Source organism: Simochromis diagramma, unplaced genomic scaffold (genome assembly GCF_900408965.1).
Source record: "Simochromis diagramma unplaced genomic scaffold, fSimDia1.1 OVJJ01000385.1, whole genome shotgun sequence".
NCBI lineage: Eukaryota > Metazoa > Chordata > Actinopteri > Cichliformes > Cichlidae > Simochromis > Simochromis diagramma.
In genome coordinates, this window is record NW_024386751.1 from 115,110 (window position 1) to 142,883 (window position 27,774).

At 42.6% G+C, this 27,774-nt stretch overlaps 1 protein-coding gene and 2 gene segments (V, D, J or C); 1 reads left to right on the forward strand and 2 right to left on the reverse strand.

The window, feature by feature from the left end:
* Positions 1–1,497: 1,497 nt before the first annotated feature.
* On the reverse strand, positions 1,498–3,040 carry LOC120728545. The segment is given in 3 exon segments: positions 1,498–1,543; positions 2,419–2,725; positions 2,810–3,040. Coding segments are annotated over 3 exon segments (408 nt in total).
* Positions 3,041–8,377: 5,337 nt separating this feature from the next.
* On the reverse strand, positions 8,378–8,995 carry LOC120728440 (the record flags this gene model as incomplete). The annotated part of the segment is given in 2 exon segments: positions 8,378–8,694; positions 8,780–8,995. Coding segments are annotated over 2 exon segments (363 nt in total), but the record flags the coding sequence as incomplete, so codon positions are not given.
* A 418-nt stretch (positions 8,996–9,413) lies between these two features.
* On the forward strand, positions 9,414–27,104 carry LOC120728160 (zinc finger protein 2 homolog). Of its 2 annotated transcripts, XM_040022946.1 has the most exons (3): positions 9,435–9,713; positions 25,033–25,211; positions 25,283–25,304. In XM_040022946.1, exons 1-3 carry the CDS (start codon positions 9,542–9,544, stop codon positions 25,295–25,297), a joined length of 366 nt encoding a protein of 121 aa, XP_039878880.1. In that variant the 5' UTR covers positions 9,435–9,541; the 3' UTR covers positions 25,298–25,304. The 2 variants fall into 2 exon arrangements, with proteins under 2 accessions (XP_039878874.1, XP_039878880.1); XM_040022940.1 differs by having other exon boundaries at positions 9,414–9,713; positions 25,033–27,104.
* Positions 27,105–27,774: the final 670 nt, after the last annotated feature.

The following is a 27,774-nucleotide window of genomic DNA, read 5'->3' on the forward strand; positions in this document are numbered from 1 at the left end:
GACAGAAACCTGTTTAGAGTCTTTATGAACAGCGAAACATCTGCTGGTTGTTTTTACAGCTGTCCTTGTTGCATGTGTGTTTCTTTCAGACTGAAACGTTTTGGGAGGAGAGTATTTGAACAACTAATAAAAATAATAATTCACTGAGATTTAGAGATAAATCTGTTCCTACACTGTTATTAACACTGGGAGCACTGAACGTATCCTATTATGTTTTGGACATGGCTGTGATAGCTGAAGGTGCCGTGAGAGAGTGTGTGGTAGATGAGAGAGTTTCCTCCACTTGTGTTCGTTTATGAGGAAGATGTGACCAGAACACAGTGACTGTTAAAGCAGGTGTTAGAAAAACGTACTAGATATGATACAACATCTTTGTTTAACACGTGAAATATTGTGAGAAGTCAGAATTGTGTGTCGTGGCTCTTATCACATGTAACCGAAAGCACAGCAAGTTCCCAGGAGATACAACTCCTGAGAAAGTCCTCCTACACATCTGTCCCAGGGTGATATGCAACATGCTACACAAATCCTCTTTGTCTGTAGAAAAGAAGCTCGCTGAGACGTCTCCAGAGAGCGCTCGCACAAAGTTATGGTTGCTGCTGCTGCTCACTTGAAGTCACTAAAAGCTTTAAAGTCACATCTCTTGTGTTTCTCCATTTCTTGAAGAGTTGTTCCAACAGCTTGGTACCTCAAGCCGGACTCCACATCTGTCCTACTCATTCCAACAATGTCTGGAAGGTGAGGTCAGCAGCAAGGGAGGAGTAGGAGAGTGATGAGATCTGTAACTACATATACACTGGAGAACCAGAGGTGTGGAGAGCAATGGCCTGAATCCTACAACAGGTCGGAAAAACCTTTTCTGTAAGAGCGTAAGACTCATAAGACGGTCAGGGAGCACAGAGTGTGCACAGAAAATGACACATAATAACAGCACATAATAATAGTTATGATAGGAATCAAAAGAATAATAATAAGTACAAAAGGTCAAAGGTCAGCAGTGTCTCCAGAGATTCAAAAGGGAAAACTGATGAACTAGCAGTGTTAACAAACGCAGGTGAAGTCATTTCATCAACAGTTTGGTCTTTTCGTCCAGCTTCCATGAGCTGGAGGATGCTCCCCAACCTGACTCCACTCTGTCTGTTCCACAAAGCAGCTTTAGGGAAGGTTGAGGCTAAACAGTAACACATGTAAGGCAGCCCCATTCATGGATTAATCACCAGAGTATGTTAGAGTTATCTGATGAACTGAAAATGTAAAGCTTGCATGTGACTCCCTTTAAGTGTGTAAACGATGTGAAGTTCAGATGAATTGTAGCCGATGATGCTGAGATCCATTCACTGATTTCCACCTTCACACCAACTGTGTAGTGCAGAATAAAGACAGCAGAATCAGTGTACTGTCAGTGTAGAGGATGCAAATCAGCCCAGAAACATCTGCTTACGTCCATCCATCCATTCTCTTCCACTGATCCGATTTAGGGGGGCGGAGCCATCCCAGCTACTGTAGGACGAGAGGCGGGGCACAGCCTGGACAGGTCACTGGTCTATGGCAGGGTAACACAGAGAGACACACAACCATTCACACTTATGGGCAATTTAGAATCACCAGCTAACCTAACCCCACTAAGCGCATGTCTTTGGACTGTGGGAGGAAGCTGGAGCACACAGACAGAATCCTCGCAAACACCTGCTCACATCTGGTTGAATTCACATTACAAAGAGCGGTGAAGCTCAGATCAGCTGATCACAGCCTGTACTTGAATCAAATCTACTGGAGCTCTCAGCAGAAATGATTGTGAGTTTGATTCTTTTCCCCACACTGAGCCACTACAGCTGATTTTAGGGTTCCCACCTGCTGAATCCACTTTAACCTGTTCTCTGCTCATGTTCCTGTTAGAGGCACAGTCACTCTCTAATGGAGCCAACAGAAAACAGAAATGTCTTCATTTTCCCTCTTTTTCTCTGCTCGTGTTCGACTTCACTGATTCAGTCTAATGAAGTGATTTTAATATAATTCAGATTTACACTGAAATAAAGTTTGTGCTCCTGTGTGCTGATATCATTCATTTACATTAATGTAGCACAAGGTTCAGTTAACTCTGCACTTTTTCCCTTTGGAGTAAAGAAGTTGATGGAAAAAGTCCTGGATGTCTGTACTTTACCTACAACCACCTCTGTGGGATCAGTGATCAATCATTTATCATGTTGTTATTGATCAGTGACAGGTTGATTTCTGTTGGAGAGAAAGATGAAGATTTGAGTAAAGATGAGACTGAAATGAGTCTGTTGTCTTTGTCATCAGTCCAATGACACAAGAATCAGAGGTTTAACAGTGTGTGGCTCCCTCTAGTGGATGTTGTGGAGTATTCTGTTGTCTTTGCTCCAAAGGTTTTTGTACAGAGTTTTGCTGTTTCCTGTCACTGTGGGCCTCACAGCACAGTAGTACACAGCAGAGTCTGTCACTGCAGCAGAGGAGATGTTGAGATCGATTTGTTTTTGATCATCCACAACTTGAACAGACAGTCCAGAGATTTCTTCTTTCATTACACTTCCTGATCCCAAATGATAGATCAGGAACTCTGGTGGTTTTCCAGGATATTGTCGATACCAGTAAAACTCGTCACTTCCAGTTGCTTTTTTGGAGTATCTATAGGACAGAGTAGCAGTGCTGCCTTCTACACTGAACACTTCTTTGTTGGTTGGAGTGAGATCTTCACAGCTGACACCTAAAGGAACAGAAACATGTTTTATTCTTTTATAAATCATCACAGTTCAAATGTGTTTCTTTAAACACACAGATTGTAACGTACCTGTTAGAATGGTGAGAATCAGTAAAGAAAGTGCAAAATAGTCCAAAGACAACATGTTGAATGAAGGTAAAGTTTATGGTTTGTGTTGAACTCTGTTGAATGTGGAGGTTTCTCTCTCTTCTAGTTCAGTAACAGCTCAGCTCCTCCCTGAATCTCTCCTCCTCCTCTCTGATCTGGATTTGAACTTCTCTCACTTCCTCCTGCTTTACACACTAGTAGCAGCATCTTCACTTTCAGGTGGGAGGAGCTCTAATATTTTTTTGAAACTTCATCTCAGCCAATCAAATACTTTTCTGATTCCACAGCAGCTTAGTATGATAAACAGAGAGTGGTACTCGTGACCATTGATCAGTGGTTGTTGATCAATGGTTGGTACAATTTGCATATTAATGATCATAAACTGACCTCACAGCCCAGTGTTCATTCAGTGCTGCTGGTTTCAGTCATTGTGCAAATGTCCTGTTTCTAAGGTTGGAAACCTGCAGTCAGCTGAGACTGAAGACGTCACCTGATGATGATGAAACGTTTCTCCCACTGAAAACATCCAGATGAACAGAATCAACTTTTTGGGATTTGCTTACCTGGATGACTGAGCGTGCATGTTGGTGTTCCAGGATATTGTTAATATCAGAAGATCATTTATACTCATTGAAGCTTTTTTTCTGAGGTATTCATAAACTTGTTCACTTTGCCCCTTCATGTGGCAGCCTTGATATCACACCATCATCTTCACACAGGAAATATTCATATTAATTTCTCTCCACTACGATTAATACATGATTTAAATCCCTGGAGCAACCTCTCAGTGTCATGATTACAGGAATGCATCGACTCTAACGCAGCCCACATGAGGCTAAAGCTTTACATGCTTTTATTTTGAGAAGGTTCAAAGACAGGGGGCAGGTAAGTAGGTTTCCTGCAGAGGGACAGAGCAGGGAGACACCAGAGAACTGCCCGAGAGAACGACTGCTGAGTATCAGTGCAGTCAGAATTGCTTATATAGTATTTATTAGAGTCCTTTCTTGTGTTTCACTTTTAGAGTTTCTGTGTCAGGGAGGTAAGTGAAGGCTTCAGAAGGCTGAGTGGGTGGAGAGTGGATGGGCAGGTGAGTTTTCCAGCTCTGTTACAAGTCAGTCCTTTCCAAACAGCAGACAATGAGAGAATCCTTCAGGTTTCAGGTAACTCAAGTCCACAGAGATATGAGCAGACACAAGAGAACATGGTGAGGTAACAGAAGCTACAAGCACAAACTGATAAGTCATAAATTAAAGCTGAATTACCACCAGAATGAAGACAACAATCTGACAAAGAGTGGATGTTTCAGCTGGACTTTTCATTCCCCAAAACACGAGGAGTTAATGAGATCTGGTTAGGAGGTTAGCAACACTACAAGCACCAACCAGCTTGCAGCCAAAGCTCTGCACAGCCCCATCAGCAATGAGTCCCCAGCCTCACTCAGACTGCTGCCAAAGCTCTGCTGGAGGTGGGAGTTGAAGATCACCTGAACCACTTTGATACGCCAGGCCTGTCCAGCATTCTCCCCCACCACCTGACTCAACTCACCCCCAGATGGTGATCAGATGACAGCTCAGCTCCTCTCTTCACCAGAGTGTCCAGAACACACTGCTGCAGACCTGATGATGCAATTACAGAGTCAAGCATCAACCTATACGAGATCGTCAGACAAGTGAGTAAAGTCACTTATGAGCTGAATATGCCAGACAGAGTTAAAAAAAATCAGACATTTCACGTGAACTTGTTGAAGGAATTCCACAGCCGACAAGAGCCGGTCTATCAGTTACTGGTGCGTTCAGTTAAGGATTCGGAGGTGACTGAGAAGTTCTTTCCAACTAACATTGAAGTTTGTGCTTCAGTTGACCTTTCTCATTTGTCTCCTACTGAGCAGGCTGATATAAAACCACTCGTGGACCCACAGCTCTTTCGAGAAACACCAGGCTTCACATCACTGGTTCAGCACAAGATACGGGTGAAGGAGGATGCACCGGTTCAACAAAAGAGCTACAGAATTCCAGAACGGTTGATGCCAGTGCTGCAGAAAGAAATAAAACTGATGTTGGACCTGGGAATCATTGAGGTGTCAGGTAGTGAGTGGTGCAGCCCGATTGTTTTGGTACCAAAGAAAGATGACACCCTGAGATTCTGTATTGATTTCAGATATTTGAATGCAGTATCCAAGTTTGATCCCTACCCAATGCCCAGGGTGGATGACCTGCTGGAGAGAGTTGGATCAGCAAGGTACATTACAACACTCGATCTGTGTAAAGGATACTGGCAAGTGGCTTTGGCACCAGAAGCGAGGGAGCTGACAGCCTTTAAAACTCCTTTTGGTATGTACCAATTTAAAGTCATGCCATTTGGGCTTCAAGGTGCACCAGCGACATTCCAACGATTAATGGACCATGTACTGAGAGATGTGTCAGCATTCTCTGCAGCATATCTGGATGACGTGGTGGTGTACAGCCAGTCCTGGGAAGAGCATGTCGTTCACCTGCAGAAGGTGCTACACTTCATCAGAATGGCTGGACTGACTATCAATCCCAAGAAGTGCTCCATAGCCAAGAGAGAAGTGGAGTACTTGGGCTTTGTAGTTGGCTCTGGGAAGATAAAGCCGCAGGTTGGGAAGATTGAAGCAATTCTGTCCTTCCCAGTTCCGACAACAAAAAGGAAGGTGAGAGGTTTTCTGGGTCTAGTAGGCTGGTACAGGAAATCCATACCTTCTTTTGCAGAGCGATCCACTGTACTGAAAAACCTCACAAAAGGCTCAGGCCCCAACAAAGTGCGTTGGACAGAAGACTGTAAGCAAGCTTTCAGAGACCTCAAGGAAGCAGTTTGCACACATCCGGTTCTACACAGCCCAGACTTCAACAAGCCATTCATCTTGCAAACTGATGCTTCAGGAGTTGGCCTTGGTGCTGTGCTTCAGCAGGCGGTGGATGGTGAAAGAAGGCCTGTGGTGTTTCTGAGTCGGAAACTACTCGACAGGGAGACGAGGTATTCGACGGTGGAGAAAGAGTGCTTGGCCATGAAATGGGCTATTGAGGCCTTGAGGTATTATCTTCTGGGACGTCACTTCACTCTGTAGACTGATCATCGTGCCCTCCAGTGGTTGAACCGCATGAGGGATGCGAATGCCCGCATTGCAGGATGGTACCTGTCTCTGCAGCCTTATGACTTTACGGTCCAGTATAGGCCGGGGAAGTCAAATGTGGTTGCTGATTGTTTATCTAGGATGACAGAGGACTGAAGCACTTCGCACTTAAGAGAGGGAGGAGGAAATGTAAGGAAGAGGACTCCCTTACTGCATTTATTTATATTATATTATCTGTATACCACTTTAGAGCACACCTTTCACTTTATTAAAAGCACCTTATCAAGCACTTTATTTAGCATTGCACTTTAAGCATGGATTTGCACACAAGAAGTTTAGATATTTATTGACTATTTATTGGGAATTTTAAAATTAGTTGGTAGCCTTATTTCAGATCCTGCACAGCTGCTCCTCATCAAGGAATGTGGTGGTTGTCTGTCAGGAGAGAAGAATGGTGATTGAGATTGTGATTGAGGTTTACCAGTAAGGAAAACTAATGCAAATGTGTGTGTGAAATCTAGGGATAAAAGTGATGCAAATAAGTGTAAGTTAATGATTACTCACCTTTCTTGCCTGTGTCCTCTTCAAGGTGTTTGGGCAAATGTTTCCCCGGGGGTCCAGACACCATTTAAAGGTTCCGGGAGAGACCATTGGTAAAGAGAGTGTGGTGAATCTTTTTGTGCTTGGGTTTCTGGGTTTTTATAATATTGGGTTTGGTGTAACATTAAAGTGTGAAGTATTTATTAATATGTAAATGTGAAAATGTATTTATGTATTTATTTATTCTTATTGATATATTGTATACTGTGGTGGAAGGTTGGGATTTAAGAATTTACTTGAGAGTGGAATAATGATTAAGTTTGTGACAGCTGAACATATTTAAGGCTGCCAGTTGTCATTAGAGGAGGGATTTTTGTGCTGTGAAGAAGCTCGACAAACCAATTGTTGTAAGGAGAGCTGTATAGCAAATAAATACTTTGTTCCACTACACTTGCCTTGGTCCATCTCACTGTGTTTCCAGCCGCTAAGGGCCGCCCTGTTACAGTCACTCTGACACATAAAGTCCTCAGAAGCACAATAGAGTTACCAGATGATGCAGCGTCCAGGATCCTGCTCAGAGACCTCAAGAAGGCCAGGCACTCTGAAATGTTGTTCAGAGCAGAAGCACAGAGGAGAGTCTGGACCTGCCAGAGGGGGAACATCACAAAGTACCAGAGCAGGACAATGATGAAGGAGAGCGTCATCATCTGATGTGATGAGTTCAAAGAGAATAAATGGAACAAGCATGAGATGGTCTTCCTGGTTGGACTTTTAGCTTCATGTCAGAGATTTTACCTTGAAGAGATAAACCTCTGTTACTCTGTTTATTTTGCTTCTGCTGCATTTCTGCATGTCCTCATCCACTAAATATAAAATAGTGTAAATGAGCAGCTTTTGATGTTTGACAGTTTTTATTGTGTCTGAACGTTCCTGCAGTTGGTTTGTGGTTGATGTGGATTTGCTGCTCATGTGAATCCTCCCACAGTGTTTCATTAGCAGCTGTAACCACAGTGACTCTGATAAAACAGGAATTAGCAGAATCCATCTGATATGAAGCTGTGCTTTGAATACCACTTCCCTCCTCTTTGAAGAGTAGTCAGATATCTGTGTTCAGGTTTTTGTACAGCCTCTTCTACACTTTGTATCACTGTGTTTGTAGAGCACAGTAGTAGAGAGCTGTGTCTGCCAGGGTTAGGGCTGTTATGGTCAGATTAGTTGATTTATCTGTTGTTTCTGATTTATATCGTTTATCAGGAATATATTCACCACTGCCTCCTTTTCCTCTCTTCCAGAGTATAAACTGAGGAGCCTGAAGGTCAGAATCATGTCTGTACCAGTAAAGGTAAGCACTGGTTGCAGGTGTATGATAGTCACATGTGAGTGTGACAGATTCTCCTTCTGTTTTAGTGACTTCAGGTTGTTGAGGAGTGATTGAGTCTCCAGCTGTTAGTCCTGGAAAAAGAAAGAAGAAAAGTAGTGAAATGCAGTCTGTATATCTGCTTAATGCAGCAGCTTCAACTAAACTTTAATCCCTGTTCTTAAACTCACCTATAATGTGAGATAGAAGCAAAAAGAGGTGCAGCAACATGTCTTTGGAGTTATTAAAGCCAGACAGACAGCACATGAACAATGTTCTTCCACTGCAGCACAATGACCAACAAATAATGTCATTGGGTGAGCTCTACTTCAGTGGGCGGGGCCAGTTTAATAGCTCAGCCAATCAAATAGTTTTGTGCTTCCACAGCAGCTCTGTCTCTGTCTCTGATCTTTACTGCTTCATTTCTCTGTTGTCTTTGTCATCAGTCCAATGACACAAGAATCAGAGGTTTAACAGTGTGTGGCTCCCTCTAGTGGATGTTGTGGAGTATTCTGTTGTCTTTGCTCCAAAGGTTTTTGTACAGAGTTTTGCTGTTTCCTGTCACTGTGGGCTGCAGAGCACAGTAGTACACAGCAGAGTCAGACAGCTGAAGCTTCTGGATCTTCAGAGGAACTGATCTGATGCTGGAATCCAGTGTGGATGAAAATCTCTCCTTGAACTCGTCTGCTGTGTTTCCATCATCCCCACTAACACGACTCAGGATGAATTTGGGGCTGTTGTTTCCATCCTGTTTGTACCAGAAGAGAGAAGGAGTTGTTCCACTGCTGTTATAGAGACAGTCAAGTGTTACTGTGCCTCCTGCAGCAGCAGTCTCTTCTCCTTTTGCTTGCAGCACGTTGTCTTTTTGTGCTCTGCATTCTGTAAAACACCAACAAACAGTATCAGTGTGCTGTTAAAGAATCACGTCAATGTTGATATCAAAGAAACAGAGTTGTGTTCATACCGAGGCACATAGCAGCCAGCAGCACTGAGATGAACAGAGGCGTCATATCTGCAGTGTAGAGTAACTGTGAGCTACAGCAAGTATAAAGAAGCTGTGATCTCTCTGTTTAGTCTTCATCAACACTAAGTTGGTGGATTAGAAGGAGGAGCCTGATCACAGTGACAGGACTCATTCACAGCCCTGTGTTATTCCCCCTGCTGACAGCTTCACACTCAGCACGTCCTTCTGCTGCTCTGCTTTGCTTGGAGATCTTGCAGCAGGAAGTCTATAAAGTGAAATCTATCCGTTGGTAGTTTGATCTACCTCTCCTTCAATGCACATGTTGAAGAGTCCCTGGATAAGACTGATGTTCACAGCTGTTCTTTCTGTCAGCTCCAACCTGTCTGATTGTTCTCCTCTGAGCTCTCTCATCACCAAACTAATGCTCACCGGTTTTAGTTTCACACAATGCAACAATGCTTATGGCAAAAGGATACTAAGTTTAATTTGAGCACTTTAATTTGTTTTTGATGGATCTGTTTTCTCTTCGCACTGTAGCCTTGCTGCTTAGAATCTGTTCATTTACTGCAACGGTGAGTTTAAAAATGTACACATAGGAACTAAAGGCAACACGTGTGCTCTGCCGGAAGCTCACCACGTGACACCAGGCGGAAGAAAACAAAGGAAAGGCGCTAATACCGTTAGCTTTCCACGTGTATGTGCCTGAGCACAGGGACTGTTGTGTTGTTGTGTGAGCTGAGTGTGTGAGCTGCGGCAGCAACGATGCCTTCAGCTCAGTATCTGAGAGAGTTTATCAACGAGCGACTAACTGCTGCTGCTGAACAAATATTCTTGGAGTTTGAAAAAACGATCGTCCAGTACGAGGAAGAGATCGACCGTCAGCGCAGACTGCTGGATATCACCTGGAAACCCCAAATCAAGCTGCACAGGACAGGTGAGTGTCCCTCTGAGGGAGGATCCTGATCACAGCTCTGCGGGACGTTTCTGATTGTGAGGACTTTTTGGAGATGTGAGCTAACAAAGAGCAAACAGAGGACAGGACTGCGCTGCGCTCCATGCAAACAGCAGGCGCTGAAATCAGCCTGGATTTCTCTCTTGATTATTTAGTGAAACAAAGTTAGGAACAGGAGATTTGTGAGTCTGGTTCAGAGGGGGGCCCATGTGCCGAAAAGCTCCCGGAAGAGTTGTGGTTGGAGTCCACCCTGGGCCGCTTCCTCCCCGCTCTGTCCCTCTCTTTTCGTGTTTGCGCTCCAGGGGCGACCGGTGTTCCAGATCTACTGGCGTTTAGATCAACTGGCGTTGGTCGAACAGATGTGTGGCAGTCTTGCGTTTCAGGAGCTGCTACCGACAAACCAGCAAAAAACGCCAAATGTGTCACCTGTGACACTTGTGAGGTTATCTCAAACACACTCCGTCAGTCTTGATGCTGTTGAACAACAAAATGTTTAAAATGTGGCGAGTTTACCTGGTGATATCCTCACGCGCGACGCGATCACGAAAACAGCAAACAATTAACACCACGCCGATGTTGTTCACAGGACAGCAAGAGTAAACGATCGGGAGACTCTTGTCGTCGTTATCGTTCCCCTCGCACGGTTTGTTTCTCCGGTTTCAGCGTTTTTGTTTCACAACTACAGCGAGCAGTTTACTTTGTGCACTAACATGGACTCGAGTCAACCAGCGCCACCTCTGGCCAAGTGCCACAGCCTACAGCCAGATCAGCCTGTGACACACATCTGCAGCACGTTTGAATCAGTGTCATGCACATTTGTACCTTTCAATTGTGTCTGTTTGTGCGTCTGCAAATAAACCTTTGAAAAGAATGAAATGACACTAATATTTCACTAGTGTTGTAACATCACATGTCGTTAGCGTAGTCTGCCTGTGTCTTTTCTCTGCAAACGAACATTTCAGAGTTGGTTGTTATATACAGTCTGTATAAGTGTGGTTAATCTAACGAACATTTGTAAGGAGATGGCAGTTACTGTGAATGTACAGCAGGTGATTAGTAATAAACAGTCAGACAATGACTCTGACAATCTCATTCAATCTTGCAGACTGAATGCACCTTCTGTGGAAAGTGGTACCACACAGTGTGTGTGGACGTCCCCTGTGCAGAAGGCGACTACAAATGTTGTGCATGCTAAATAAACAGAAACAAATGATCCCTGTAGTCTTTGCTTACTGATTGTTTTCAGTGTTGACAATCCACATTGCTGGCATTGCATCTTTCAACATGTTTGTGGGCAGATCTGGATGTACCAGGGTTTAGTGCAGCCACTCAGCCTCTACTCACTGTGATCATAGCAGCAGGTGCAGATGTGTCACAAGTTTATCCAGTAGTAGGCTATGGTAGTAGTGGACTGACCTCCATTTGAAACTGCTCCAGCTGCTGTGTGATAGTGGATCTGCTACAAATTGAAGATCATATGGAAGTTTTGGAAATGAACCCTTGTATTATGTTGAAAAACAAAAAAGTGACATTGATTTTGTTGCGGGTCATTTTGACCCGTACTGTGTAAATCCACTCAGAATTGTCCAAAAACTGCAATAAAACAATAGCACCTTTATTTTCGATTAGATAAACATGTAGAACACAGACATACAACTGTTAGACTTTCCATAACTATTGTAGGAACAGTTTGGTTTTTCGTTCTTACAAACACATTTCTTTTGAACTTGCCCAACGTTCTCAGTTTTTCAGTGCTCAACATTTTCAGTTTTGTCCACATGATGGACAGAATGTAACTGTGTGCTTTCTGCAGATGTGCTTCTTGCATTTCTCACAAAAAGTGCTTGTTTTCAAACAGGAATCTTCCTAATTAAGATTTAAAACAAAGGATTTCTACGTCTCCTCCAGTCTCACAAACAGATGACAAACCAAGCGACACACCTGAGTCACTGACTTTCTTAAATCCACTCACTCTCACTGGCTGTTTATTACTAATCACTGTGTAACTGCTGTGAATTCACAGTAACTGCCGTCTCCTTACAAATGTTCATTGGATTAACCACACTTATACAGACTGTATATAACTCCAGCCATGTTGATGGATTGCCTATATTGGCTGGAAATATTCATTTCCAGGGAAAGGACACAGACAGACGATGCTTACAGGATGTGATGTGACAACACTAATGAAATATTGGTGTGTCATATTTGTCCAAGGTGTATTTCATTGTTATGGGAAAAGAGAATATCAAAATCATGATGACCAATTGGAGTGGTGATGTCTATGACTTTGTGTATATAATTTGGGATTTTGAACAAATGTAGGCCAATAATAAATATATGATATCATTTCATTCATTTCAATGGTTTATTTGCATGACGCACAAACAGACACAATTGAAAGGTACAAATGTGCATGACACGAATTCAAACGTGGTGCAGATGTGTGTCACAGGTTGATCTGGCTGTAGGCTGTGGCACTTGGCCAGAGGTGGCGCTGGTTGACTCGACTCCATGTTAGTGCACAAAGTCAACTGCTCGCTGTAGTTGTGAAGCAAAAACGCTGAAACCGGAGAAATAAACCGTGCGAGGGGAACGATAACGACAACAAGAGTCTCCCAATCGTTTACTCTTGCTGTCCTGTGAATAACATCGGCGTGGTGTTAACTGTTTGCTATTTTCGCGATCGTGTCGCGCGTGAGGATATTATCATTATCATCATCATCATTATCATCATCATCATCATCATCATCATCATCATCATCATTATCATTGTTTATTTGTATAGCACTTTAAGAACACACCAGGCAGACCAAAGTGCTGAACAACACAGATCAAAACAACAACCAAATTAAAAATACCATAAAATCATTACAAACAATAAAATAAATAAGAAGGTGTCAGTTTCCTACAGAGTTAAAAGCCAGGGAATAAAAATAGGTTTTCAATCTGGACTTAAAGACCTGCACTGATGACGCTTGTCTAATTTGGAGGGGAAGGTTATTCCAGAGCATCGGAGCCACAATTGAAAAGGCACGGTCTCCTCTGCATTTCAGCCGCGACTTAGGGACCGACAGCCGCAGCTGCTCAGCTGAACGGAGCGAGCGAGGAGGAACATGTGGCTTCAGCAAGTCAGATAAGTACACAGGAGCCAGACCATTTAAAGATTTAAAAACCAATAAAAGGACCTTAAAACGAACCCTAAAATCAATGGGAAGCCAATGCAAGGAAGCCAGAACCGGAGTGATGTGATCGAATTTCCTACTACCGGTTAAAAATCGCGCCGCCGCGTTTTGCACTAACTGCAGGCGTGACAAGGTGCCCGACCCGACCCCTATTAAAAGGGAATTACAATAGTCCAGACGTGAGGTGATAAAAGCATGAATAAGAGTTTTGGGTTTGGAAAGGAAAGGCTTAACCTTCGACAGGCATCTGAGGTGATAAAAAGCTGATTTTACCACCCCACTTACATGACCTTCAAAAGTAAGCGCAGAATCAAGTTTAACACCAAGATTAGTGACTGAAGTTTTCAGATGAGAGGTCAAATCACCAAAATCAACATCTGGAGAATCAGTAGAACGATGCGGGCCATATAAAATTGCTTCCGTTTTGCGACCATTAAAATTCAAAAGATTATTTGCCATCCATAATTTAATATCGCTAAGACAGTCAAGCAGTGATTGACATGGGGAGGTATCCAAATGATTGAAAGGTAAGTAAAGCTGACAGTCATCGGCATACAAATGAAATGACACTCCGTGTTTATGAAAAATCGCACCAAGGGGGGCGACCGTGGCTCAGGGGGTTGGGAATCGCATCTGTAACCGGAAGGTCGCCGGTTCGATCCCTGGGCTCTCTGTCCTGGTCGTTGTGTCCCTGGGCAAGACACTTTACCCTACTTGCCTACTGGTGTTGGCCAGAGGGGCCGATGGCGCGATATGGCAGCCTCGCTTCTGTCAGTCTGCCCCAGGGCAGCTGTGGCTACAACTGTAGCTGCCTCCACCAGTGTATGAATGTGAGAGTGAATGAATAGTGGCATTGTAAAGCGCTTTGGGTGCCTTGAAAAGCGCTATATAAATCCAATCCATTATTATTATTATTAAATACAGCGAGAAAAGTAATGGCCCAAGGATAGATCCCTGGGGCACACCCCAAAGCAGAGGGGCCACAGAGGAAGCGGCCAAACCCAGCTTGACACAAAAACTCCTTTCGGAAAGATATGATTTTATCCATGACAATGCCAGATCAGAAATTCCCACACAGTGATGTAAGCGGGAGATCAGCAGGTCGTGGTCCACTGTGTCAAATGCAGCTGTCATATCCAATAAGACAAGCACAGCATATTTACCACGATCAGTAGCAACAAGAATGTCATTCATAACTTTAACAAGAGCTGTCTCCGTACTGTGAAAGGGCTTAAAACCAGATTGGAAAATTTCAGACAATTGCGAGTCGCTCAAATAATCCAACAGTTGGGTATGTACAATCCTCTCCAAGATCTTGCTTAAAAAGGGAAGTTTGGAGATAGGTCTAAAATTTGACATAGTAGAACTATCAAGGCCAGGTTTCTTAAGTAAGGGGTGTATGACTGCATGTTTAAACCCACTAGGAACTTGACCGGTTAACAGACTAGTATTGATAATTTTCAGGATATAAGGTCCAATGATGGGAAATACTTTTTGGAGAAAGCGGGGAGTAACAACATCATTTGGGGAGCCACAGGGCTTAGCATGTAGCACCAACTCCTCTAAGTCACGCAGAGAAATCGGTGCAAAAGCAGGGAATAAGCTTGAGCAAGGAGCATGCATGGCCGGATCAACAATAGCTGGAATCAGAGGCCTCAGGCTAGCAATCTTGTCCACAAAAAAGGTGATAAACTTATTGCACATAGCCTCAGAGGACGGCAAAAGGTTGTAACCCTCCAAGTTAAGTACAGAATTAATCGTATTGTATAAAACACGAGGGTTATGAGAGTTGGCCGAAATAAGTTGAGAAAAGTAGGAGTGTTTATCGGCCTTAACTGCCCTCTGATAAGTTTTCCAACTAATCTTTAGGGCTTCCAGGGAGACATGCAATCTGTCTTTTTTCCACTGTCTTTCACATTTCCTACATTGTCTTCTAATAGCTCGGGTATGATCTGTTAACCAAGGACTAGTCTTAGATTTACATTTTCTTACTCTCAAAGGGGCAACAACATCAAGCACAGATTTACAAGCAAAGTCAAAATACAAAAGTAGGTCATCTGCAGTGGGCAACTCAGGGGCATAAGACATAAATTTGTCAAACAGTATAGAAAACCGTTCGGCAGAATCAGAGCCAAAGGCACGATAACATCGAGCAGGTGCAGCCTGATTTGCAAAAACGTTAGAAGGCGCAATATCAAATAAGATAGGCATATGATCAGAAAATACTGCATCTTCAACCCGTACATTGCAAACAGATAAACCATGAGATAAAACTAAGCCCAGTGTGTGACCACGTTCTTGAGTGGCACCACTAACAAATTGGACAAAATTAAAAGAGTTCACTAAGTCCAGAAAGTCCTTGGCCAGGGGCTTCCCCGGACAGCAAACGTGAATATTAAAATCACCAAGCAGGAGGATCTGGTCATATCGTGATGCACAATCAGCAAGAAACTCTGAGAACTCTGATAAGAACACCTTGTTATATTTCGGCGGGCGATAAACCAGGTAAACTCGCCACATTTTAAACATTTTGTTGTTCAACAGCATCAAGACTGACGGAGTGTGTTTGAGATAACCTCACAAGTGTCACAGATGACACATTTGGCGTTTTTTTGCTGGTTTGTCGGTAGCAGCTCCTGAAACGCAAGACTGCCACACATCTGTTCGACCAACGCCAGTAGATCTAAACGCCAGTAGATCTGGAACACCGGTTCGATCCCTGGGCTCTCTGTCCTGGTCGTTGTGTCCTTGGGCAAGACACTTCACCTACCGCCTACTGGTGTTGGCTACATAAATCCAATCCATTATTATTATAAAAGAATCCTATAGAATAATTCTTGTAAAATTTGAAATCAGGCCGGATTTTAGTATTTTATTCAACCTGAATCCATCACTGAATCAGTTTGTTTAGGTGGGCTTACTTTTAAATACTCTAAGAACAACAAGTAAGTCTGCAGTGCCAGAGCGAAGTGCTCTAATGGGGTGATATGTAGAGATGGCACGATACCACTTTTTTATGTCCGATTCCGATATCATAAAGTTGGATATCTGCCAATACCGATATGAATCCGATATAGCATATTTTATGATCAATAAAATGTTTTTTTTTAAATATCTTGCTGCATTTTGTATAAGTTCATACTCAAGTTAAAAACAAAACTAAACTAAAGCTATTCTGTTACACTTGTATGCGAAAAACACACTGCACCCAAAATATTTCATAGTTCAGCAAAACTGATCAATCTAATAAACTTAAACCTGCACCATCCTCCCTATTCTGGTGTTTTACAGAGTACTTAGCAGAAATATTAAACAACCTAACTAACAGGGTTGCAAACTCCCAGCAAAAGAAAAAAAATAGGGAACCACCCCCCACCCTCCACCTCATGATGCTTAATCGACGTAATCAACTTTAATTTGATGCACGTGTAAAAAAACAAAAACAGAAATCAATAATTTTTCAAGAATAATTAAATGGATTGAACATCTTTCTTCAACAGAACTGCAGACTGCACAGATGGTTCCCAAAGGAAAAAGTACTACAGCTTAGTAGGTTATAAGTTTGACTTAACAGTTACTATATACAGTAATGGATTTCCATACATTTTACATCAGATGAAAACTTTGGTTTTAAGATTCAGATAATTATTTATTAAAAGCTCGACATGACAGTAAGAAAGAAATGTAATTTTGGGCCCCCCCTTTCCCTACCTGCCCCCCTGGCTAAACTTTGCTAGATCCGCCCCTGCACAGTTACCAGCCGTCAGCTGCATAGAAAAGGATCCTGGTGTAGAAAGTAATATTAAATAAAATCTAACAACAGCTTATCAAGCTTAAACGTGCTGCTGTTGTTTATCTGCTGGTTTCCTCTTTCTGGTGCAAAGTGGGCGATAAACTAACAAGAGAGACGGACTCGCAACAGAAAAGCCGATCAGCTGATCATTGATCATTGATCAGTTTCATGATTGAAATAGCAGCAGGAGAGGGAGAGAGACAGGCAGTCGCTCCATATATCGGTTGTTAAGCTTAACGCTAAAATGCTTTACTAACATTCAGAGATGAACTTACACACTTGCTTTACTTCTGTGGGATAACTTTCTCTGACATAAAAATCCCGGTTTGGAAGCAGGTAGCAAGGCTCCAGATGCTCGACCAGACCGCCGAGAGGTCTTGCAAAGCCTCAGTGACCACACTAGATTAAGTGACTTATACCCTCTGATGTTAGTAGGTGTGTGGTGGGGATGTATATATGTTGTGTATATTGTATGTGTGTGTGTATGGGGGTGGATATAGATATATATATATATATATATATATATATTATATATATAGATATATATATATATGTGTGGGTATATGTATGTAATGGTATATATATGTATGTATGTATATATATATAGGTATGTAGTGTATATATATTATATGTATGTAGTGTAGATAATATATAGTGTATGTAGGTATATATATATATATGTATGTATTATGATATTAGTATGTATATATATAGATATGTATATATATATATATATTAGATAGATATATAATGTATATAAGATATAAATATATATAGTAGATGTGTATATGTTGTGTATATGATATATATGTGTATATGTATGTGTATATATATATATATATATATATATATACATACACACACACACACACACACACACACACACACACACACACACACACAGAGCAGCTGGATAGCGTAGTGGTTAGACTACACGCCTTTGGAACAGAGGATCGCAAGTTCGATTCCTGCCTGGGGCGTCTGTATCCAGTAAGGGTCCTAAGGCTAGACCCCCTATGCTAAGCAAGCCTACCGCAGACATGAGCAAGACAGATAAATATGAAATATATACACACACACATATATGTATATATATATTAGGGGTGCAACAATACACAAAATTCACGGTTCGGTTCGATACTTTGGTGTCACGCTTCGATATTTTTTCGATACAAAAAAAAATGTTCATGCCTTTTTAATTTGTCATTTATTAAATTTTCATGGCACATTCTGCACCACATCTCTGTGCGTTCATCATTTGTTTGGAGCCAGCTCACCTCCTGCAACTACTTTTCCGAGAATACGTGCTTCTTTTGTGGTTCGGACTCCTTCTGACATTTCTTTGGAGGTGGAGGAACACCAAAGTAATTGCTTAAAGGAGCTTCTTCAACATCTTTAAGAGTTCTAAACAAATGTCTGTCCTCCTCCTGAAAATCTTATGTATGCAAACACGCGTTGCAACTTCATACCTTGTGCGCATTTTTTATTTTGACAGCGAATGCGCACCTGCGGACCACTTATGTGCAGCCCTGGTTATTTAGCTCGTCATATTGCAGCCACAGAAATTCTTTTGTCCATGAAACCATAAAGCTGCACTTTCTTTTTGCCTTATAGTCTGATTTGTCATAACTTTTCCGTTTTGTGGTAAGCTTTTCTTTGGCTGTCACTTCTTCACCCTGACCTGTCTTATTTGGCTCAGCAGAACTGAAATGCTTTTACACGCTCACTCACATAAGCTCAGCAATTCTCTGCGCGATCAACCTCTCACATGTTTAATCTTGCTGCGGGAGATTTCACTTGTCATGTTTGCATAGTAAGCTAACGATTAATAAGACGATGTCAGAGGAATTGGTGCACAAATTATCATCACTCACAGATCAGTGCTGTCGCTCTCTATACACAGTTCACACGATTGCAAAGTGAAAGCAAAAAACAAGCGCAAATTCAAACGCGATTTCAATATGTCACATATTGACAGTGGCTCACTGATGCCAATGACATAATTACCCAGCTACATTTCCGAAAGAATGCAAAAGCATTGACATATATTTTTCCTTCCTGCGATAGCCCGACAGGCAGGGCAGAGAGAGATTTTGGTAGCCCGACTGGAAAAATTTTGCGAGCCCTGTATCTGATTGAGGAATCACTCATCTTTGGAAAAGAGAGTTTATTACAGAGAAATGGCTCTTTCCAAAATAAAAGCTATACTATACGCTTCTTCTGGGCTATATTGTCAGCAGCATAAGGAGAATCATGTGCTAACGGCTGTCTAAATGACTCGGGTAAAGTTTGTAGCATGCATGCTTGTTGTTTTTGTCGGCTTCCACTTGTCTTTGCACTAGGATGATGTCGGAGTAAATGAGCAGTCATATTCGTTGTGTTCCTGTCATGGTCCTGGGCCATGTGGGCCCAGTATTCTTAGTTTCTTGTATTTTTGTATTTCGTTCCTTATTTAGGTCATGTTTCCTAAGTTGTGCTGTTGTGTTGTTCCTTATTTGACTTCCCCTTGTGACTTTTATCCCCTGTGTGCCCCTCTATGTATCTGTGAGCCCTCATCTCCCCTCCTTGTTTCATTCCATGTTTCCCCAGCCCACTATGCCTGCGCTCTCTCTCCTCCTGTTTGCACCTGTGTACTTCCTGTTTTACTTTGACAGTCTCCCGTCAGTGTTGTTTACTCCTGCCATGTCTTGTTATGTTTATCTGTGTCAGCTGTGTTCCCATGTGTGGCCACTTCCCCTGATCATCCCTCTTGTGTATTTAGTCTCTGTGTTTCATGTAGTCTGTGTCGCGTCGTCTGTGTTACCACCCCGTGTTCCGTATCTCCAGCCATAGCTTTTTCTTAGTTTATGTCCAGTTTAGGTTTCTGTTTGAACTATTACTCTTATGCTGCCCTCACTCTGTTGTGTTCCTTTCATCAGCCAGAATAAAAGGCTCGCTTTTGTTTAACTCCACTCCTGCATCCTCGCTTGTGTTCGCTCCTGGGTCCACCATACACATTTCCGCACGGTCTGCCTCCGCAGACCGTGACAGTTCCCACTAGTGCTGTCAGCATAAATCTCGTTGAAATGACGTTAACGCCACAACACGGCAAATCTCCGTTAACGAGCTACCGCCGATCGCCCCGCGCATGGGGCTAGACGGCCAACACGTTAACGAGCTAACTGCGCTAACACACTAGTTCCCACCCATGTAATTGAGCATTGCGTGGCACATCCAACATACTGTTTTACTTTAGTCCATGACTCGCTTACCTTCAGGGTCATACGTCACATGAAAACCAAAATAATTCCAAACGCCAGATCTGAATGAGGGTGGGGGAGGTCCATGTTGAAAGGAGAGCTTAACTTCTGTCTCGCTAGCTTGCCCTGCGCTCTTCCTTCTGACGATGCTGTCTGTGTTGAGCGCTCAGTGAATCTGCGTTCGACTACTCCGCCTAGGCTGCACTGTCGAGCGCAGATTCACTGAGCGCTCAACACAGACAGCATCGTCAGAAGGAAAGTTGATAAAATAAATTACAAATGTTGTATTGTTCGATACATATGCGTACCGAACCGAAAGCACTGTATCGAACGGTTCAATATCGATACGAATATCGTTGCACCCCTAATATATAAATATATATATAAAAAAAAAAAAACACCCAGCACGCCCCTGCGGGCGGTTTATCCTTCAAGCTCGGGTCCTCTACCAGAGGCCTGGGAGCTTGAGGGTCCTGCGCAGTATCTTAGCTGTTCCCAGGACTGCGCTCTTCTGGACAGAGATCTCCGATGTTGTTCCCGGGATCTGCTGGAGCCACTCGCCTAGCTTGGGAGTCACCGCACCTAGTGCTCCGATTACCACGGGGACCACCATTACCTTCACCCTCCACATCCTCTCGAGCTCTTCTCTGAGCCCTTGGTATTTCTCCAGCTTCTCGTGTTCCTTCTTCCTGATATTGCTGTCATTCGGAACCGCTACATCGTTCACTACGGCCGTCTTCTTCTGTTTGTCTACCACCACTATGTCCGGTTGGTTAGCCACCACCATTTTGTCTGTCTGTATTTGGAAGTCCCACAGGATCTTAGCTCGGTCATTCTCCACCACCCTTGGGGGCATCTCCCATTTTGACCTCGGGACTTCCAGGTTATACTCGGCACAGATGTTCCTGTACACTATGCCGGCCACTTGGTTATGGCGTTCCATGTATGCCTTGCCTGCTAGCATCTTGCACCCTGCTGTTATGTGCTGGATTGTCTCTGGGGCATCTTTACACAGCCTGCACCTGGGGTCTTGCCTGGTGTGATAGACCCCAGCCTCTATGGCTCTTGTACTCAGAGCTTGTTCTTGTGCTGCCATGATTAGTGCCTCTGTGCTGTCTTTCAGTCCAGCTTTGTCCAGCCACTGGTAGGATTTCTGGATATCAGCCACCTCCTCTATCTGCCGGTGGTACATACCGTGCAGGGGCCTGTCCTTCCATGATGGTTCCTCGTCTCCCTCCTCTTTCTTGGGTTTCTGCTGCCTGAGGTATTCACTGAGCACTCGGTCAGTTGGGGCCATCTTCCCAATGTATTCTTGGATGTTCGTTGTCTCATCCTGGACTGTGGTGCTGACACTCACCAGTCCCCTTATATATATATATATATATATATATATATATATATATATATATATATATACATACATACGTACGTGTGTGTGTGTGTGTGTATGTATGTATGTATGTATGTATATATATATGTGTGTGTGTGTATATATATGTTCAAAATAGTCAACAGGGTCGCAAGAAGCATGTGGAAAAGCCAAGGCGCAAAATAACTGCCCATGAACTGAGAAAAGTCAAGCGTGCAGCTGCCAAGATGCCACTTGCCACCAGTTTGGCCATATTTCAGAGCTGCAACATCACTGGAGTGCCCAAAAGCACAAGGTGTGCAATACTCAGAGACATGGCCAAGGTAAGAAAGGCTGAAAGACGACCACCACTGAACAAGACACACAAGCTGAAACGTCAAGACTGGGCCAAGAAATATCTCAAGACTGGTTTTTCTAAGGTTTTATGGACTGATGAAATGAGAGTGAGTCTTGATGGGCCAGATGGATGGGCCCGTGGCTGGATTGGTAAAGGCAGAGAGCTCCAGTCCGACTCAGACGCCAGCAAGGTGGAGGTGGAGTACTGGTTTGGGCTGGTATCATCAAAGATGAGCTTGTGGGGCCTTTTCGGGTTGAGGATGGAGTCAAGCTCAACTCCCAGTCCTACTGCCAGTTTCTGGAAGACACCTTCTTCAAGCAGTGGTACAGGAAGAAGTCTGCATCCTTCAAGAAAAACATGATTTTCATGCAGGACAATGCTCCATCACACGCGTCCAAGTACTCCACAGCGTGGCTGGCAAGAAAGGGTATAAAAGAAGAAAAACTAATGACATGGCCTCCTTGTTCACCTGATCTGAACCCCATTGAGAACCTGTGGTCCATCATCAAATGTGAGATTTACAAGGAAGGAAAACAGTACACCTCTCTGAACAGTGTCTGGGAGGCTGTGGTTGCTGCTGCACGCAATGTTGATGGTGAACAGATCAAAACACTGACAGAATCCATGGATGGCAGGCTTTTGAGTGTCCTTGCAAAGAAAGGTGGCTATATTGGTCGCTGATTGGTTTTTGTTTTGTTTTTGAATGTCAGAAATGTATATTTGTGAATGTGGAGATGTTATATTGGTTTCACTGGTAAAAATAAATAATTGAAATGGGTATATATTTGTTTTTTGTTAAGTTGCCTAATAATTATGCACAGTAATAGTCACCTGCACACACAGATATCCCCCTAAAATAGCTAAAACTAAAAACAAACTAAAAACTACTTCCAAAAACATTCAGCTTTGATATTAATGAGTTTTTTGGGTTCATTGAGAACATGGTTGTTGTTCAATAATAAAATTATTCCTCAAAAATACAACTTGCCTAATGATTCTGCACTCCCTGTATGCTTTCAATTGTGTAATTTAAGTGATCTAGGTAGCTCTGTTTTGGAAGTTCAGTTAACGCTAGAAATGTGTTTATGAGTTTGTACGTGTTTCGTCTGTAGGGGCCCCCATAAATATTTATATATAAACATACATAAAGAAAACCAAGTTTTTTTTACATTACTAATTCCTTTTGTGCATAATTTTATATTGTTGCTGATAATTAATTAATTAAAGCAACAAAACAACCTGAAGAGCCAGTTGGGAGCCGAAAGAGCAGGCTCATTTTAGTGAGCCGAGCCGAAAGAGCCGGTTCTCTAAAAAGAGCCGGAAATCCCATCACTAGTTTGGATATCAGAGCCACTGGCCTGTAGCTGTTGAGGTCCTTGGGGCGTGTCTTTGGCACTGGTACAACACAGGAGGTTTTCCAGAGCTGTGGGACTTTCCCCAGCCTCAGGCAGGACCTGACAACCCTTGAGCTGATGCCATCTGGGCTTTAATCCTCCTCAGTTCCCTCCTAACCTGGGTGGTTGAGAGAGACAGGCTGGAGCCTTGTGTTGAGTGTGTATTGGATGCTGTTGTTGGGGGTGGGGAGGAGTGAGCAGGGTGAGTAGAGGAGGTGTGAAGTGTCTTAGGTGTCAGAGGTGGAACAGCAGCAGTGGGGGTGGGTGAGCCTGCGGCCCCTGTTGGAGACTGCCTCATGGCTGAATCAAATCTGTTGAAGAAATGATTCAGTTCATTTGCCCACCTCACATCCCTCCCAGGCAGAGAGTTCTGATGTTTGTGGCCCGAGATGGTTCTGAGGCCTCTCCAGACTTCGCCAACGTTGTTTTGCTGAAGCTGGTTCTCCATCAATCAGTGACGAATAGTAAGATGTTCTGGTTTTGCGGAGGGCTGTCTTATAAAGCAACAAACTATTTTCAACATTAGGGGCCCGTTCTTCGTACCTCGCTAAGTAAGTTAGCTGGATTAGATTGTTGACGATTTCGCGTGATCCTGGATCGTTCGGTTCCCCAAAGCTCATCTGGGACTTGCTGCCATAGCAACAGAGCCGTAAGCGTAAACCTGCTCGGGAGCAGGTTTACTTTATGTAAACAGGATTAGATCGCGGCCACGCAGGTATGTCCGCTTCATTTATACGAAAGCAACGGCGATATTCCACCACTGTTTCACCATAAATAAATAACATCAATGTAACTAAAGATAATGCAGCACCTGATCCATTTATTGATGTCACACAGATACATACAGGTCATTTCCTAAAAAAGGGAAATGTACTATTAACATTCTATTACATGTATGTGATTATTACAGATGTAATTCATATTTTAGAGTAGTAATTGCAAATTACTTCGTGTAATCAAGATGAGAGACCACGGCTATAAAAGCGAAGGTGGATTTGGGAAGTCTGTCGCAGCCATGTCCTGTCCGTTTACGCGAGCAACCCATTGTGGAAGGTGCAAGATTGATAAGGAGAGTTTTCAGAATTCAGCGTATATTGCGGGATAGACAGGATCCTTTAGCTCAGCGCGACAGTGTGCTCATTAAGAGATATCGATTTTCCCGTGAGGGTATTATTCACTTAACCAACTTGTTGACGAGGGGGTGCAGGACCACCACCTGTCTTTTGTTGCTCTGCCCTTTTCTTGGTTGCTGTTATAAACAAACAGATTATTCCAGGGTCTCTTTGCAAGAGACGAAAAGCAATATAAGTGATAAATATTACCATTCTGTAGAATATTCTTATATTTCACTTTTACCTGTTCCCATGTTCTAGTGGGTCCTGTTGTGGCTCTAATGTGAAAGGGGATATAATATAACATAATATAATATAATGTAATATAATATTGGATAATATAGTGTGATACGACATTACTTACGAGTTTAATTTGTCAGCAACTTCCTGCCAGCCCTCTCTCCTTGCTTTTGCAGCCTTTGCAGTGTTCCCTTGCGTTCTGATTAAACTCTGAAACTCCTGAATTCCCTCACTCAAGAGTTCTTGCTCTGCTGCCGAAAAATACCGAACGCGCTCCTTCGACATTTTCGCCGACCAATCAAAGGGTTGCCGATCAATGTTTCTACTATCGATGCGTAGCCCCTTTTACGACACCCAGTGATCTCACATTACTTCATCCAGCTGTACTAATCGTCAACAGCAGGTGTGTTCGGAGAACCGGATTAGCGAGCTCACGGTTAGCGTGATGGTTTGGTCTTGGATGTGTCATTTGATCTTGGATGTAGTAAGCGACGTACGAAGAACGGGCCCCAGCTCGTAGTTTAATGTGTGTCTATCCTTACTGCTGTACTTTTCCTGGTTTTCACAGTATATTTCCTCCCATGTGTTTTTCTTGTATCATTTCTTTGTCTTGTCTCCTTTTGTCCCTCCAGATGTCCCACAGCAGCATGTCTGTAAGGAAGAGATTTTCAGTGACCAGCAGCTCTGTAATCAAGAGAGTCTCAACCAGAAGGAATCAGAGCTTCCTAATGTTAAAGATGAACAGGAGCAACTCTGCAGCAGTCAGAAGAGAAGACAGGTTATACTGAAGGAGGAGACTGATACCTTCATGGTGACTGCTGATTATGAGGAAAGAGACCACAGTGAACCAGAACAAAAGAGTAACCAGCTTCTCTCTCACAGCTCTGCTGTAGGTGAGAGCCAATATCAGGAAATAAGGAAGAAGTTTGATTCAGGATCAGCTGGAAATGGAAACAAAAGTCACAACAATGCAGAATATCCACCTACCTCAGGAAGTCAATGTAACTCTGATAAAAGTAAAAAGTCCTCAAACTGTGATGTTTGTGGAAAAGCCTTTAAGTATAACTATTTAATGAGAAGGCATTATCGAGTCCACACAGGTGAGAGGCCGTTCTCTTGTAAAATGTGTGGGAAAACGTTTATATCTGCTAGTTCTTTGTCGAAGCACACAAAAACTCACTCAGGTGTTAAGACATTTTGTTGCACAACTTGTGGAAAAATGTTTATGTATAATAGTGATTTACTGAAACACATAAGAACACACACTGGGGACAAACCATATCGTTGTAAAACATGTGGAAAAATGTTTTTATATAATAGTGATTTACTGAAACACACAAGAACACATACTGGGGAGAAACCATATCATTGTGCAACATGTGGGAAAGTGTTTGGATATAGTAGTTCTTTATTGATGCATATGAGAAGGCACACAGGTGTGAAACCATATAATTGTAAAACATGTGGGAAGACGTTCAGACGTAACTGTCATTTAACAGAGCACATAAGAACTCACACAGGTGAGGAACTTTGACAATAAAAGAGTTCTAAGTTCTATGTATAGTTGCTTGCACACTGAAATTTGGAAGCAATACCACAAAGGTGTGAAAATAAAGAAAATGATATACAAGAAAGAAGAAGAAGAAGGAGAGACAATATAAGAACACTATGTACACTATAAACATGATGTAGACGTCATAATAAAACATTGTAAATAATAAATAAGGGTGGAAGGGCTATGGTCATTAAGGGATGGAGATTGCACATATAGCTGAAATATTGCACAGCAGGAGCAGAATATTGTACGGAAACAAAAAGAAACTCACGCGCACACAAAAAAGCAATAATGACAATAATAAATAGCAAATAGCAGCACCAGAATGATTGTAGGAAACTCTCAGTTTGCATTTATTTTCCTGACAGCCTACAGGAAGAAGCTGTTCTTTAGTCTATTGGTTTTGCACCTGATGGATATGAACCTTTTTCCAGAGGGCAGGATGTTGAATAGATGGTGGTGAGGATGGAGGCGGTCTTTTATGGAGAGACATCTAGAGCTGGCAATGGAGTCCATGGGTGGACAGGTGATCACCTTTTATGGGGGGGGAGCCGGGTTTTTTTTGTCTTGCAGAAGTCTGTCTGTGACCAATTCCTTGGTTTTCCTGGTGTTGAGGTTTACGTTATTGTTGTCACACCATTCTGTCAGACATTGGACCTCATCTCTGCAGGTGGTGTCGTCATTGTCAGTGATGAGCCCCATCAGAGGGCTGTTGTTTGCAAATTTGATGATGATGTTGCAGGGTGCGTGGGGGTGTGGTCACTGATGGTGGTCTTCCTGCTGCTGTGTAGCTGTCTCTGCCTGTTGCATGTCTGGGCATGAAACTGCAACCTGTCGCACGTCCATCGTTTTGAGTTACCGTAAAGCATGTCGCAAATCCGGGTGCACGTAATGCAGCACCATGTCGCAAAACCACAAGACGGAGTTTCTGTGCGAAAAATATCATTTTTTTAATACTTTATTTTCTCTTGCATAAAGTTAAGAGTATGTATAGTGAGAAGCGAACACTAATATATTTGCCACAGGCTATTTAACCCTTTGAGACCTGCCATAGAACCAAGTCCGCCAGAGCTTATTTTTATATTTTTACATACTGTAGTGCCATTTGTGGGAGCATTTCAAGTTGCTATACATCAATACAACCGTTATAGCCCAAATTTTTAATAATATGTCTGCATTAAGTCCATAGTAACTACATAAATTGAAAATGAAAATCGTTTTTGTTTTTTCAACATATATTTCTAGTTAGAGAAATTTAAGAGGCTTTTCCCTCAAAACTGTAAATACAAAAAAGTTGCACAAAATAGTTTCCCACCACAGGAAATTTATTTTGAGTGTCTTCATAGTTTTATTTTTGAGATACACTAATTTTTATATACTGCAGGAAAAATGAAAATAAATATTACAATGCAAATTTGCAAAAAGACAGCATGTGCATCAAAATAAACTATTTCCAGCAGTGTAATTTGAGTTCTAAGCATCCTGAAAATGATTCAGAAAAGCATAAAGTCAAACATGACTTTCAAAAACACCAGCATAGGTTTATAAGGCCCTGAAGGTAAAAAACTACATTTTCCTCAAAAATGACGTCTCTTCCAGTTTCGGGCAGGTAATGGCGGACATGCAATAGTTCGTGCTGACGTCTGTTCCAACCAGGGAAGTGTTATGAACAGCTGATCAGATCGGTGTTTCTGGAATATTATGTTTTTGTTACTGCAAGTGCTTTTTATGCAGTTTTTGCAAAGCTAAATGTGGAAGGAAACCGTGGCCTAGGGTAAGCTGATGGCATAAGATGTAAGTACAACTCCTCCGGTTTCAT

Coding starts and splice junctions, on each gene's coding strand:
- LOC120728160 (XM_040022940.1), top strand. CDS start 9,542: ATGCCTTCAGCTCAGTATCTGAGAGAGTTTATCAACGAGCGACTAACT. Junction 9,714..25,032: donor AATCAAGCTGCACAGGACAG/GTGAGTGTCCCT, acceptor TTGTCCCTCCAG/ATGTCCCACAGCAGCATGTC.